Source organism: Ambystoma mexicanum, chromosome 6p, assembly GCF_040938575.1.
Source record: "Ambystoma mexicanum isolate Mex_15411 chromosome 6p, UKY_AmexF1_1, whole genome shotgun sequence".
In the NCBI taxonomy this organism is placed as follows: Eukaryota; Metazoa; Chordata; class Amphibia; order Caudata; family Ambystomatidae; genus Ambystoma; species Ambystoma mexicanum.
In genome coordinates, this window is record NC_090935.1 from 332,729,954 (window position 1) to 332,746,671 (window position 16,718).

General features: G+C 42.4%; 1 protein-coding gene across 1 annotated transcript in view; it reads right to left on the bottom strand.

Annotated features, from left to right (window-relative positions):
- The window catches only part of ADAMTS12 (ADAM metallopeptidase with thrombospondin type 1 motif 12), a 4,001,072-nt gene that overhangs the window by 311,704 nt on the left and 3,672,650 nt on the right, over nt 1-16,718 (bottom strand). The window contains exon 20 of the mRNA XM_069627090.1: nt 14,302-14,454. Coding sequence (XP_069483191.1) covers nt 14,302-14,454 — 153 coding nt within the window. The remainder of the gene's footprint in view (nt 1-14,301; nt 14,455-16,718) is intronic.

A 16,718-nucleotide genomic window follows, 5' to 3' on the forward strand; every position in this document is an offset into this window, starting at 1 on the left:
CCTATGTCCTTCCCTGAGACTTTGTAACAGCAGCCTTGAGTAGACTGTGTAGTTTAAGATCCATCCCCTACAATCATTTCATAAGTCCAAAAACTGCTGCATTTCTTTGACATTACTGGGTCTAGGGGTGCTGCATACTGCCGCCACCCTATCTGGTGATATTTTTTTCACGTTTGCAAAAATGAGTTGTCTCAAGTGTAGTACATCTTGTTGGCAGTATTGTAACTTCTTTTTATCTGCCGTGTACCCTTTGTGAGCCAGCAATTGTAATAATACAACAGAATCCCTCCTGCACCTTTGTTCATTTTCACTACATACCAGCCAATCATCCACGTACTGGACTATGCACCTGACTTCAATGTAAGCTGTACTGGGGTCACATCTCTAAGTAACCCAGTAACCCAACATCATGTGGATTAATAGTCCATAATTGTGCTGGCACATATAGCATGTCCTCCACACAAAAATAAAGACTGGGTCACCACTGCCATCAGGGGGCACTATACCTTCCTATACTGCACCATGATATCACAGGGGATGCAGATTTCCAAAATTATCTCCCTATTTTGCTCACTGTCCTCAAATAACTCCTTATCAGTCATTTCCTTTAATGGTACTGTCAGATCTACACATAGTACTGTGCACCAGTAGTGTCTGACACTACTAGTCCTTGCAAATCTAATGACAATATTGTCCCTGCCAAAAGATACAGAAGACCAGGTAACCAACCTGGCCACACAGCCGCTCTCTGTATTTGCCCAACAAGGGCCGTGCAGTTTCCAAAATTAGAGTCAAGTAGCAAATGTTCACTGTGGTAGCAGAATAAATCTTGTCCAAATAAATCACTAGTAAGGTCAAAAGTGATATGCGTTTATCAGAAAGAAAATTCCAAAATGGTCACTAATTTAATCTTAGTGAGGGCGCGGCTATCACATCCCATACTTGTTATAGACATAAAGTGCCAATGCATTTCGGAGCATGTCGCTCCTTCATCAGGGCAAGTCTAAATTACACAAACTGTTGAGTATTGCACAAAAGTAACAGTTTAAGAAAACATTGACATAATTATAAATGTGGTACAAAGTATAACCATACGTGAAAAAAATAAAAAAAAGTAGAAAATGACATACCAATGTTCGATGAGATTCAGGGTGTATAGAAAGGGTAGGCAGTAAGAAAAAGAGAAAATACCAAAATGAATATTGTGCAACTCAAAAGTGTAAATGGTGAAAGATGGTGAAAAGCATGGAAAGTTACCTCAAGGGATCGAGGTGGCCCGTAGTGAAAATGTGCGGGGAGGTGTCAACAAAACCACGTAAGATCGACGTTTCAATCTGTGGGTGCAACGGCATGTATTAAAGTAGGCTGAAAATGAACCTGTCACTGAAACCGGTTCCATAGGTCTAGAAGCTCACCTGCACTCGTAAAGCTGCGAGTATACTGAAGCTGGGACTGCGGTCAAGCGGAGGACGCCGTTCCGCATTGCCAGGAAACAGCGTTGCCAAGGTTACTCATGTTAATATAGACACGTGACTCAAACGTGTCTTGAAACCGGCGCAATGTCGATGAGGGGTTGCACACTATGCAATCAGGCAATCCGGGCCAAGATTAATAGAAAAAAAGAAATATCAGTGTAGCTGGAGATGATAGCGGAATTGTAGAAGGAAAAAACGGACAAAACCGAAGATAAGGAAAAGGCTAATAGACATAGAAAACATACTAAGAAATTAGAGAAAATCAGTGAATGAAATCAAAGATCTGGAAAGTAAATTCATAAACAAGCAATACAATAATAATGAGCATATCAAGCACTCTGTGTCAAGATGACAGTGATATAGAAAGAGAAATCATAGAAGTGTAACCTGTGTATCTTAATCATTGCATAACCTAACAATACCACCAAGTGGATATAGCAGTGAGATATGTCATCTACATTCATTGTAAATACACCGGTCGCATGTGGTAGCACCAGAAGGCGCTACCTTGGGTCCCAAACCTCAGTTCGGGAAAAGCGACAATGGTGTATGAGTGTAAGCATCTAGATCTGTAATAATACAAATGTAATAACTGTTCAAATTTAGAAAAAATAATAAAAATTATGTTCACATTTAGATCAAAAATTAAATAAAACACATAAATGGCCTCCTCTGACAAAGTGGACATCTGTTGTCAAAAGAGTCCTGGTTCAAAGGTTCACTGATGATGGAAGGAGATCCTTCACTTAACACTCATGTATCAACATAACTTTCGAAACCAAGCAAGGAAAACAATAATTCAAATGTAGCAGTGATAGTTAATTTCTTCATTCAAGCCATTAGGATAAAGGCTCCCAAGTTTATCTATCCAAAAGGTTTCCCTTTGGTTGAGCCGCAGGCCCAAATCCTCATACAGCAATTCTGTAAAAACATAATGTCCTTTGAAGACATCGAAGGTCTTTCATCGAAATGCGCAGAAACCCTAGGGTTTTCTACAGAGGAGGCGGAAGCCATTCTAGAACAAATTAGCGAAACGAGTATTGGCACACACACCACTACAACCAAGGGCCCGGCCAAACGCATTAAACAACTTGAATATTTGATATGGAAGGAAATAAACCGCAAATTACATGCAATCACTTTAGGTCGCTACTTTAAAAATCAACGTATACCAAGAGGGCTACGGATCCAACTTCGCCCCACACTTTGCAAGGAAAGCAAAGAATTTGTACAGAAATGGGAAGCTATTTTAAATAAATGGTCCTTAGACCTTATTTTATTAACTATACAGGAACTATCGAAAAATTTGGTTACACTTAATACTGACATTCAGGACATTGAGAAAGAGCTGGTAGGGTAGGCTCACTGGGAAAAGAAGAATATGACATTATTCTGACGGACATCAATGCTAAACTGGAAGATTATAAGACTGAGTTGGAACAAAAGAAGGTAAAAAAGTTTAAAAGGGACACATATGACTATATCAATGAAGAAGTTTACACATGGATGGAGAAGTATGGTCCCACAGCACCTAAGAAATTCAACAGGTATTGTTAGGTTATGCAATGATTAAGATACACAGGTTACACTTCTTTGATTTCTCTTCCTATATCACTGTCATCTTGACACAGAGTGCTTGATATGCTCATTATTATTGTATTGCTTGTTTATGAATTTACTTTCCAGATCTTTGATTTCATTCACTGATTTTCTCTAATTTCTTAGTATGTTTTCTATGTCTATTAGCCTTTTCCTTATCTTCGGTTTTGTCCGTTTTTTTCCTTCTACAATTCCGCTATCATCTCCAGCTACACTGATATTTCTTTTTTTTCTATTAATCTTGGCCCGGATTGCCTGATTGCATAGTGTGCAACCCCTCATCGACATCGCGCCTGTTTCAAGACACGTTTGAGTCACGTGTCTATATTAACATGAGTAACCTTGGCAACGCTGTTTCCTGGCAATGCGGAACGGCGTCCTCCGCTTGACCGCAGTCCCAGCTTCAGTATACTCACAGCTTTACGAGTGCAGGTGAGCTTCTAGACCTATGGAACCGGTTTCAGTGACAGGTTCATTTTCAGCCTACTTTAATACATGCCGTTGCACCCACAGATTGAAACGTCGATCTTACGTGGATTTGTTGACACCTCCCCGCACATTTTCCCTACGGGCCACCTCGATCCCTTGAGGTAACTTTCCATGCTTTTCACCATCTTTCACCATTTACACTTTTGAGTTGCAAAATATTCATTTTGGTATTTTCTCTTTTTCTTACTGCCTACCCTTTCTATACACCCTGAATCTCATCGAACATTGGTATGTCATTTTCTACTTTTTAAATTTTTTTCACGTATGGTTATACTTTGTACCACATTTATAATTATGTCGATGTTTTCTTAAACCTGTTACTTTTGTGCAATACTCAACAGTTTGTGTAATTAAGACTTGCCCTGATGAAGGAGCGACATGCTCTGAAACGCATTGGCACTTTATGTCTATAACAATTATGGGATGTGATAGCCGCGCCCTCACTAAGATTAAATTAGTGACCATTTTGGAATTTTCTTTCTGATAAACGCATATCACTTTTGACCTTACTAGTGATTTATTTGGACAAGATTTATTCTGCTAACACAGTGAACATTTGCTACTTGACTCTAATTTTGGAAACTGCATGGCCCTTGTTGGGCAAATACAGAGAGCGGCTGTGTGGCCAGGTTGGTTACCTGGTCTTCTGTATCTTTTGTTCTACGAGTCAGGGTGTCTCTAGACTCATCGTAGCCAGCTCCTGAATTTTTTTTTTAAAGAGTCTCCTTAATCTGAACTTTTTTTGAGACATCGATTTGAAAGTGTATTCAAATTAGTGGTGCCCACTTACCCTCCCTCCTAATATTGTCCCTGCCACCATTTCAGGTGGCACCATGGGTCAGAAAATAAAATCTTTAGGCACCCTCCAACATTTTGTCACAATAGCAGGCACTGCATTTACTAATACCCTAATACCCTGATACCATAGAAAACTATGTCCTGGACCAAAGGATACCCACGGACTACTGACTCCCTGGCCATTGCTACGCACATCCCTGGAGTTGAACACACTATCCCTTGATCTGTGAATGATGTAGTTTTATTTAGTTTACTGAGCAGATCCTTGAACTCTTACTCCTAAGAGTCCTTTAAGACGAGGCAGCAATACTCAGAGGTGTATGGGGATGTAGAAGTTACTCAAACATCAATAATCACAATGACTCAGGAAGTTGGCAAAGTGTGTTTCTGTTTTAATATCAATTATCTAAAACAGGGAGTACAACAGGCATCATCCGACACCGCTCAGCTCGATCTCGAAGCAGTTTTATAAAAAACAGCTCTTTTATAACAAATAATCATCATAACTGGCATCACACTATGTGCCAAACTAGAAAACTTATGAGTAACTGTGGGTGGCTCTCAGAGAACATCTAGGTATATGTTCTATATAGCCGCTAATTATGATTGGGTACCTAAATCAGGTGGACATCGGAGCCCTCCCCCAATAACTGGTGATCATTGTTGTCACTAAATACACGATGATTAATTGGTTCTACAAACTATAGGACTATTCATTACATGACCCACTATGATTGGTGTGGCACCCATGTACTCCTCTGGAATATTCCACATGCTAGCAACACGCAGGCTACCATCCCAGGTGCATGGAAGCTCAGTGTGATCATGCCTCCCCCTCCAATTAACCCATCATCTATCAGCACTCCTTCAGTCTATCAGACAATTAAGCTTTGGAACTTGGCCATGTAACTGTTTACTTCGTCTGGGAAATAAAGGGAGTGTATCTTCACTCTGTCTTCTAGTTTTGGCACAGCAGGACCCCAGCTATTTCAATCTCATCTATGTGACTTGGAGACCACTCTTTATGAGCCATTTGTAGTGTTTAATCATATAGAATTATGAACTTTAGAAACCTTTAGTGTTTTTTCATACTGCTTCAAACAGAAGCATGTTCCTTTCTCACATTTACTGTAGCCTTCTTGACAGACATCAGTTTCACTGTGGTCCTATCACCTTGGTCCTGGGACAGCCCAACCTTCTCTGAAACTTGCCTCTCCATCAGTAATTTCCAACTGCGCCACTTATTTTGAAAGTCTTTTTCTTGTTCACAAAATTCAAGAGCCTGCTAAAGTGTGTTGTGAAATTATCCAGATTATATACATTCCTATGTATATACATTAGCACATCACCACAACCTAATTCACTATGTAGCCAGCCTTATGAATACTTTTCCATATTGCCTTCTGCAACTGCACATGTGTAAACTGATTTACATATTCTTCAGCCTGTCTGTAGCATGAACATCTTCATTTTGAGCCCAAAATATTGCTCATCTATACCATCTGTTCTCCAATTCTTAGATAATGTTTTACATTTCTTCTCTTCATCGACCTCTGGATATGTCAGCTCCTATTTCATGTGATGTTATCAGGCTCCTCTCCTTTATCAAATGCACATTTCTTCTGGTACTTCATCCAAAAGAATAATATGGCCCTCATTACAACACCGGCGCTAAACCATGGCGCTATTAGCACCATGGTTGGTGCCATTGTTGTAACGATTATGCCATGGTTCAATGGGGAATTACCACCCCATTCCAAGGTTGGTGGGGCGGTAATTCCCCATTGAACCATGGCCCTTCCCCATTCCCATTTTCGCCCCATAGGACTCTATGGGAATGGGGAAGGCGCTAATTACGGCACCGTAAATTACGGTGCGTAATTAGCTCCTATTTTAGCAGGCGTTAAAGTGCAACCCGCAAGGGGACCTCGTAATCAGGCGTTATGGGTTTAACGGCGCTGACACCTTTTACGGTGCCGTTAACCCCTTAACGCCTGGGTTGTAATGAGGCCCTATGTCTCCGTGCATTTAAATAGGGTTTTCCTAATGGATATCTTGTCTCGAAGGTTTTCTGCTATATTGGTATACTAACTGGAACTGCACATGTCGTCATCTCTGGGTCCCAATATGTAGGCAACATAGGAGCAGAGCTTTGAGTGAGGATGTCTGACTGAACCTCTACATCCCTACCCAGCAAGTTCATAGAGGAACTCTCTGAATATAACACAGGGGCTCGTACTACCGTCCCTCCCACTTTTATATCCAGCTCCTCAGTGTATGGAACTATAGAAATAGCCCCAGAGAATCCCTGTGTGTCAAGAGTTTTACCTGATAATGGAAATTTCCCCTCCATAATGCATAATTTAATTGCACCTGAATCTACCATAAATATAAATTGCTTGTTTCCTTTCTCTGCCTCCACCACAGGCGCCTCTTCAGGGTTTGCGGTTGTGAATAGGATTGGCCATGCAAGTGCTCTCTGTGACTGTCCTAATCAGAATATGTGTTCATCCCACGGAATGAAAAAGGGCCTCCCCTGCCATTGTAAGTCCTTGGAATGGGGTGCCTGCTTCTCCTGCCATCCTGTTAAACTGTGTTCCCTCGCTTTGCTGTGGATGTTGGCCACCATGCCCCTCCCTGTCAGCCCCATAAGGGAACTGATTTTGACCACCTCGCCCAAATTGCTGTTGTTCAATTCCTGAGGCCCTTGGAATCTCTGCTCTGGAGGTGATGGCCATAATTAAATCCCATTCCAGCCTGTTCGTGCACTCCCTTGTGAAATGCCCCCATTTCGTCCAATACCAGCACTGTGATGTTCCCAATCCTCCTTCCCTGCCCCTATCCCACCAAAGCCTCCTGCTCTTGCTCTTCATAATCCTCCTCTTCCCCTTGGTGCTCCTTCATACTGCCACTGTGGGTTGGGGTACTGTCCCCCGACCCCATTTTCCCTGTCGTCCTTCACCCCATAGTGCCGCAATTGTGGCATTCAAAATTTGTTGAGTGTCTTCTGTCCTTTCCACCTGAGCCAGTGCCACCACTGGTGCTTGGATGACAAACTTATTTAGTTTCTTTCCACTAGTTTTGCCTCATCCATTTGCCACTTCTGGGATGTCTCCCTGTCCCGCTCCTTGATTCTCTTACAATGCTGGACTATTATACTTTGTATCACCGCCCACACTTTGGCGTCAACTCCCACAATTTTATGTAGTGCCTTCTGGACCTCTTTTGGTAATCTACTCTTTATGATAAAATTAAAAAAAATGATACTGAATGGTCCCATTGCCCTCCTGTCTCAACTCTCCACATTTTGTGTAATTTAAGAATAAACTTAATTGGGTCCTCATCACCCATTATGCACTAAATAAAATAATGTAACTCAGGGGTATGTGGGTACATCCTTCTTATGGCATCCCATACCCTTGACCTGACCTCATTAAAGGCTGCTCCATCATGTTAATTATCATCATGTTAATTATCTGCAAGACTTGTCCCAGAGTAACCAGCCCTTGTCCATATGTCCCCAGCCTGGTCCCCAACTATGGTCACCAGTAAACCCTTAAGGCTTCCTAGTGCCAAGGCTACCCCTGATGTTTGTTTTTCAAATTAATAGATCCATTTACTAGTTCTGCTGTAAGCTGGGGGAGAGCTTTAATCAAATTATTTGTGTCCATTTGTGGCCATGGCACATACTGCATTAGCCCTACTTTTTTATGTATAAAAGGCATCTGCATATCTATTTTGTCTTCTACCCCTTTTTTCTGATCTTGCAATACCACCATTAAATGTGGTCTATTTCTTGGTCTATCCCTCCTCACTGCCTCTTGTTGAGGGGACGGGTTTCTCACTGGCTCCTCTCCATGATAACTTTCTTGTCCTGCCTCTTCATTATTTCGACAACCTTGATCTCCCCTCCATTTTCCCTTGCTTATTCCACTCGTCCTAGGACCATCCATACTCCCTGCCGATCATTTTTTTCAACAAAAACATTTCTTATTTCTCCAGGGTTGAATCTAAACAAAATATCTCCTAACTTCCAATCACTCATTTTATGCACTGGTACCCTTATTTCTGGTGATAATTCTTCAGGTTCTTGTAACTTCACTAACCATTCCTGCAACGCTCTTAACTTGCTGTCTGTATCTACTTGTGGACCCTCTGTGTACACTGATGCCACGGGCATGTCAGTGTTCTGGATGAATTATATGGAGGCAGAGGTGCAAAAGCTCTTGCTCCCCCAGTTGCTAATCCTGATAATCCTGTTAACACTCTCTCTACCACTGGAGGCTTATAGACTGGGTTTGCATACCCTGCTGCATGTTTTGGCATTATGGGGTATATCCCTTACATTGGATCTCTTTTTTATCTTCCCGATATTCCATATCGACAAATAATTGCCAGAGATCTAAAATATCTTTTCTTTTTTGGATTTTTTTCCTTTATATTTTGCTGCTAAAAAGATGGAATTGTTTTCTAGCATGTTTATGTTATGGTAGCACTGCTCTGGCTAGGAGCTGGAGATCCCCCCTCCATTGTTCGTAGTACCTATTTATTTTGTCACAACACAGTGGCATGACCCAATGCATGTGTTTTATTGGGGTGTCTTCCTCCATACTGTTGTATGAGCCCCTAATGCTTCACTTAGGTCCTACTGTTATACTGTGCATGCTGCTACATGTTACACAAAAATACAGATACACCCACTTTTCCCCCAAACCCCCTTAAAGTTTTTCCACTTTGATTTCACACCCACACCATGACTCATCCACCTTCCTTCCTTGTTTACCACAAAAGACAGCAGGAGAAAATATCCAAAAATAATTTACTAAAATCCAGGCCAATTCCTTATAAAGAGCCACTACTCTCTTTCCTTATATCCTTTGTTATACCACCTTCCCAGCATTTTTTAATATGCTGAGGATCCCATTGCTTTTATCGTCATAAAATAATAATGCGTGGTACTACCTTCTCAACCTATTATGGCTGAGGATACCTTACTTCCCAGTCCTTATACGCTGGGGCTCCATTTCCTTTCAGTCTTTATACGCTGAGAATCCCTTGTAAGGGGAGCCCACCTTACAGGGGAACCCCTTAATTATACGGGTACACCCAATTATGCTCACACCAGAGTAAAGTACACACCTCTAGGGAAGTAAGGCCAAGAGTCTATCTTGCAAGGATAACAAATGTAGTCTTTACAGAAATGAGGATGGGGTAAAGAACTCTGCTCACGTTATGGCCTTCTGTCCCTTATTCTGTTCCTTGCTGCTCCAGACTGATGCCAGGCAGGAGTTTATATACTCTTAGCTTGGTCACTGGATATGGGAATGTCTCCATCCAAAACCATCCTTCTTCCCTAAAAGGGGTGCTGCAAAGTCTTCCTTTCGTCGTCATCAGCAATTTCTGTCAGCCATGCTACTTAACATATTGTCTCCTTACGTAGACACACTCTGCAGCCCTGCGGACATTTACAAACCTTGAGGCCTAGCCCCAGGAAAAACTAAACATTTCTATAACAAATTTGCATTCATAATTCACTCATTGTACTGATATTTTTATGTGGTCCTGTAAATTCTTTTAAGCCTTGTTTTCCATAATTCTGCATTGAGCATGTTAAAATCCCCATTTAGCATACGTGGGTTTTTGACAGACAGCAGACAACTGGTCAGCCACTTTGTGTGCTCTGCCACAGCTTAGCCTCAGTGACGCAACACTGCATGAGCTCTGCAATCCATTTTTAGCACCTTTTGTCAGAGAGCCTGCTTCTGTTGTATGTTGAGAAAAACTAAATAGGATATAACATTTACGAATGTATTCAGCCAATAGTTATTTGCACCTTACATTTAAATAATAACTATGTTCTTTTAGTGTCCGCCCAAGTCTGTGATTGTGATTATATTTGCATGAAAAAACTTTCTCAGTGCACCTCCTCCCACCTGGTCTCTTGCAGTGCCTAGAAACAGTCAACATAAGTCTTGCCTAATTTTAAAGGTCTTGGGAATGAAGGAAGGCGCTAGCTCCTTCCCAACAACGCCTACAGATTAATAACCTAAATTTCCCACTAGTCCCTCAACTAACCTCTGTGCACTAACCCTCTCAAGCACACTCCACAAAAAACAACTAAGCCACTTGCACACAGCAATTTAATAACCTTCCCAACAGATACCAAATAACAGAACACTGCACCTCTATAAACAACTTACATATCACAGTCCTGGCTAAGGCATCCAAGCACCACAGGTACACATGGTTCCTTCTGGACACAAATACCCCTATGCACTCGACACAGGACAATTGGAGCCAGACATGGATGCAGAGCTCAGTGTAATTCCAATCTGCATGTGTCAACACAACAGTACATTTATATTTCATTTTCACTCCCACTCCACTAACCTAACCCACCCTCTTCTTCTGTTACAGCAAAGCACATATAGACCATGCACATGTGAACAGTGCAATGAATACCTCACAAAAACATAGCAAAACCACTAGCATTTCTTTCGGCACTCCTCACATAATCATTTGTCAGCTCTGTGAAGCCATTGCAATAGGGGACCTGCCATATACAAATCAGCATTGGACCTACCAACAACAAAAGCAGTTCAGGACAAAGGGATAAGCTCATGGGAGCACATGCTACCCCAGACATGTTTCAGCCTCGTTGAACTTGCTGCCTTGCTCGATTTGGCGTAGAAAGCTAGAGAACCCTGTCTCATCACATGTTTCCAGACTTAGAAAGACAAACAAAAACCAAAATGAGCTCTTTGAAGAAATCCATACATCGTTTTCCCTTGTGCCATATTTTATCAATACAAGCCATAGACAAAACAGTGCTGGTCCAGCAACAAATGGAAGCAGTCAGGCTTGAAATTATAGGCTGTACCCCCAAGGGTTTTTGAGCCCAGATATTTGTTAAACCCTACATATCACCATTGTAAAGTTGCACGTCGTTCCCTAAGATGCAGCAAGCATGGGACTAATGTTTTGGCATACACCTTCTAAGTTGTGCTGTGACAGTTGAGCCTGACCTGCCCCCTTGGAGTGGGACCAATTCTGACTCTTGGTTGTTGGATGGGGAGCTGTAAGAAACGTCGAACGTGGAAGACGTTGTTAAGATACCAACTCTTAAAAATGGAGCACTTGATCAAAGAAAATAAGTCGGTGATGCAGGAGACGCCTTGGAGGAACCTTGGTCGGCATTTAGCTATAAGGATGCATAGGCTTTCTGGTCCCTTGTTAATTGGGCTGGGGAGGACGTTGTCCCTGAAGTAGCCATTAACATTATTTGTTACTGCTGTACTGGACATTAGGAGGATTGCATAGCTTGTGCTCCCAATCAGTTACTGGTTGTCAGGTTACTTAATTTGCCTTGGGAGAGTTCAAGCTGATGACTGCTAGTTTGCAAGCAGGGAATGCCACAAGTGTGAAGTGAATCCTGGGGAAATCTTCTGAACTAATCCAAACCTTTGGGTTATTTTCTCATGCTGTTAAGAAAGAGCAATCCTTACAGGTCGCCTATGTGCAAAAACTACCTCCCAAATATCACACCCATCCTCTTTTTGATTCCTCATTATGGCATACATAGTGTCCACTGGCTTGGCTGCATGCCCTGGTTGAGGGTCACCGGGCTTCATTACAAGTGTAACAGTTCTGGAAATAAGTGTGCCGGTCGCACCGAACGGGCACCCTTTCCGGACCGCCACACTACAACTCTGTCTTTTGGGGCCGTTGTGCCAGTCAGGACTGACTTGTCGGGCCCAACCTACCCGGAAAGCAGAGTCGTCACGGAAGCACCGGCACCCTTAACAAGAGGTCTGGTGGTTCTGTGAACGCATTCCCGTGAAGCCCTATGGGACTCCACGGGAATGGGGATTTACCAAATGCACTGCCTGACTTCCCGCTCTGCTGGGACTTGTAATAACCCCATGGCACCGGGAAGTCAGCCGGTAGATTCAGTGTTCCGAGGATGGCAGCACCCGGCAGTAGAACCAGCGGGTTACCACCATCCTCATCATGAGGCCCACTGAACCTTAACGGGGAAAAATCCCATGGTGCATAACTACAAAACAATTCTAATGATACTGACTATGACATCAGTGATGGTATTGAAAGAAAAACAACGTTACTATTGCAGGTCGTGTGACATACAGCAGTACTACTCTCTTAAAATCTGGTGAAAATAACTTAAACTAAAAGGGAGTTAAGTTGAAATAATTCAATGTCACTAATCCCTTAAACCTGTGGCTCCGCAGATGTTTTGGGCTACGACTCCTATGATTCCCCACCATTGACTGGGCTGCCAATGGTTGATAGGAGTTGTATTTCAAAACATCTGAAGAGCCAAATGTTGCGACCCCTCATTTAATGCAACAAAACGGTGGCAACTTCGGCAAATGTTAGTCATTACGTCAACTGAACTCTAAGCCCCTGTGTTGAGCAGCCCATGAGCACCCTAGATCACCAATGACACACCCATGCATGGCTTCATTTATTACATCAGGGATGACATCACTGGAAACAAGAGCACACTAATTGCAGATGACATTACATCCTACATCATGGGAAACGATATATGAAAAATATTTTGTATAGAAGTATGTGTAGTTAATGCTACTAATAATGTAATATAGCCATGGGCACAGTATGAGTGTAATGTGGCCAGGCCCAGTGGCTTTTTTGCTTCGATCTGCACAGCCTTCTCTGTGCAGTCTTTCCGCTGCGACAACTATGGCCCATAGCCAATTTTTATGGGACTGGGCCTGGCCAGTGGTTGTCTTGGATGTGCAGTCGTTGCCTGGTGCCTCTGGCATGTAGCTAGACATGGATTACGTGCAGTGGGTAGTACATTCTTGCAGTCCTCCTTTTCATAATGCTGAAAAGGTCAATATTGACACGTATCTGCATTCATTTGCAATAGGGGTATGAATGTGGGAACGTTTTTACACCTTTGGGAACCACCATTCCAAGTACCTGCTCCTGCACCTCAGGGACGTGCTTGCGTTTTCCTTTAATATAGAAAACACGTCAGTGGACCTTCTAGAACTTCTAAGCTCACCTCTCTCAGGGGAGACCGGGAGGCATAATAATTGCGGCTGTGTTTTGGCAGTATTCCACCTATAATCAGGTGGTATTACTCTCACTGTACATCTGTTAGAATACTGATGGCGGTAATTACCTTCAAGCCTTAAATGTGTCATGTGGTTAAAAATATCAGTATCCATATTATACCATTTGTTTTTAAAATTACAGCCAAGGATTACATGAGAGCCTAAAATTATTTCAGATTAGTTAATGTTTCCTTACGGGGGACTTGGCTAAAGGGTGCTAGCCATGGAACAGCATCTTCCACTATTAGAGGCGTGGTCTTCACTGCCCTGTATGAATTACTATGTCCATTTGCCAGGCTTTGCATAACCTTCCATGGAAATTACCATGAATCGGTTTCCATTATCTTTCATTAACAGAATTATGCGAATGCAGGACAATTATACACATCATTGAAGAAGATGTTGACGACAGACACATAATTCAGGAACCGGAATCACACCAGTGGCAACCTAGTGGAGTGGTTATCATGTTTACAAAGGAATGTGGGAGCTCCTCTAAGGAGAACAAACAAAGACTGGCCGTGTGGGTGGGATCAGAGTGATATGCAAATGAATATGTTTCCTCTGAGATGGGTGCAGTGAGCAAAAACGTGATTGTAGACCTTCCTGAGTGGGAGGAATTTCATTTAATGGGGTATTTGACCCATGCTCGTTCTCAGTGGAGGGTCTCCTACACTGTGTAATTTTGGCTATTATATTTATTGTAGGGTAATGGCTAATTTGTACTTTTATTACATTGGCATCATTTAAACTTTAGTGTCTAAAATGTGTTTCAATACAGTGACTATTTAGAGCAGCAATAATGGTCACAGCCCCAAGGGATGGAAAATATTCACCTTGCTCCAGCTTCCTATTTTCCACGTAGCACAAGGTCGAAGGTGACATCTTCTTGCGGGATCAGGCTTTGCTACATGCTGGCAATCAGAAGAATCCATGGTACTGCAATGCACATCTCTCCAAACAGCCCCCACACCACAGGTCGTCGAGCACTGCATAAAAAAACATGGCGCAAAGGCTTGAATACACAACACCCATGCCTCTTAACTCAAGATCAAGTTATTATTTGAAAAACTGGAATGTATCACTTATTGCATGCTCTATTCTAAATGATGTTATTTTACATAAGAATGTAGATATGACTGCGGTAATAGCACACAATACATGCATAATCAATGCACTTAAAGAAGCATCTTATTAATAGAATGTGATGATACAAAGTAACCCTTGTAAATGTTCATTAGACTGACAGGTAGTGCTCGCACTAACTAGCAAACCCCTATGATAGGTTTGCCTGCACAGGTATGCAGAGGCACCTTTTGTAAATGAGAAAAGAAGAAACAGTGCTGTGCCACCACAGCTGGGTATGTCACTATTTCTACACAGACTTGCATGTATCCTCAGCTTTACACATCCTTTGAAACTTCAGTTACGAACAAGTTTCTTTGCCCATGTTCATTTCGTCACCCTTATGCAAGTTGTGTTTGCCAGGCCGAGATGAAGAGGTTATTCCAGGAAATTCCATTTAGTAAGAGGTTGCCACTTTTGTAGGAGGCAGGGAGTGTTGAGAGTAATGGATTTGTTGACACCTGACAGAGAATTTCTAAAGGCTACAGTGCAGAAACCATTAGACTTTCTTGTACTCTAGAGGGCTCTGGCACCAGAGTAACGCAGAACATGCTGCTTGTCTTTCAATGAGTGTTGTGTTTTGAGCACCTGCTTCAATTTCAGATTCCATTACAGTTGACTTAGCCCTGCATCGTTCTGAGGACAAATGGGCAAGTGTAATTACATTTGCTTAAAACACCACCTATTATGCATGTACATAGACATGGTAGAAAAGCTCTGTACATGCAATTGGGGAATATACACAAAGAAAAGTGTGTCTAATGTGTTACAATTACTTTGTACAACTTACAGTAAATTGTTGTGCTATGCTGCACATCTGTTGACATGTTATACGTCCACTGTACACATAGAATACCTAAAAGGTTATATACAACAACGTGTATACCATTTTTAAAATGATGTCTACGACCATTTGTATCATACATTGGGACTCATTACGACCCAGGTGGTAAGGGATTACTGGTACCGGTAAGGGCACCGGTACCAGTGATCCCTTACTGCCCTATTCCGAGGACGGACGGGACCCGCAAAGGGACTTTGGAGGTAATTACGGTACCGCAATTTGCGGTACTTTGATTACCGCCTTCCCCATTCCCATTGAGCCCTATGGGGGCTCAAATGGGAATGGGGAAGGGCCATGGTGAATGGTGAATTACCGCCCCCGCTAACCTTGGAATGGGGCGGTAATTCTGCCATTCACCATGGCAGAATCGGTAGTTTACCGGTGGCAACCATGGCGCAAATAGTTGGACCGATGGTGTTATGATGATTAGTGCTTGCTTCGGCCAGTTTATGTAGGAGTTTTATGGGATTCAGTGTGTACAATCCAGTAGACGTGTGATTTATCTGTGGGTCAGCACTCGCCCATTGTGTCGCGTAATGTGCTTGCACCACCACAAATTATAATTCAAAATCTGGAGCAGTGAGGCCCCCTGTGTGTATGGTTTAGTCAGTGTTTGCCATCCCACCCTGGGCTGTCCGTTCCACACAAAGGCTACACATGCTCCCTGAATCTTAGAAAAGAAGGGTCTACCCAACCATAATGGTATTGTGCTAAATAAGTAAAATAATTTGGATAGAAGGGAGATCGGAAGGGACCGCCATCACTCCAGTTTGGTACGTAGTGTTTCTGCAAGTGCTTCGTAGTTTAAAGCGCGGACCAGCTGCGATGTCCTCGCCATATGCACTCCCAAGTATTTCACCTGATTGGGAGTCTGTTATAAACCATGTAGATCAATGGGTTTCGGGGTAGCTTCGGTGAGGGGTAATATCTCAGATGGCTGAGTTTAATTGTAAACCGGAATATTCCCCAAATTTCCTAACTACTGTCAATACCTTCCTTAGATTCAGTTCAGGAGTGCTCAGATATAACATTATATCGTCTGCGTACAGCATTATAATCTCAATCTTATCTGCGAGAGGAATTCCTACCCTGCTGTAGCGAGTCCTCAACAGGTCAGCCAGTGGTTCTATAACCAGAGCAAACAGTAGGAGTGAAAGCGGATAGTGCTGTCGGGTGCCACCTGCTAGTTCTATTATCGTAGATAATGTCCCATTGACACATTCCCTTGCATACTGTTGTGTGTTTAAAATTTTAACCCATTTTATGAGGTTTTGTTCAAACCCG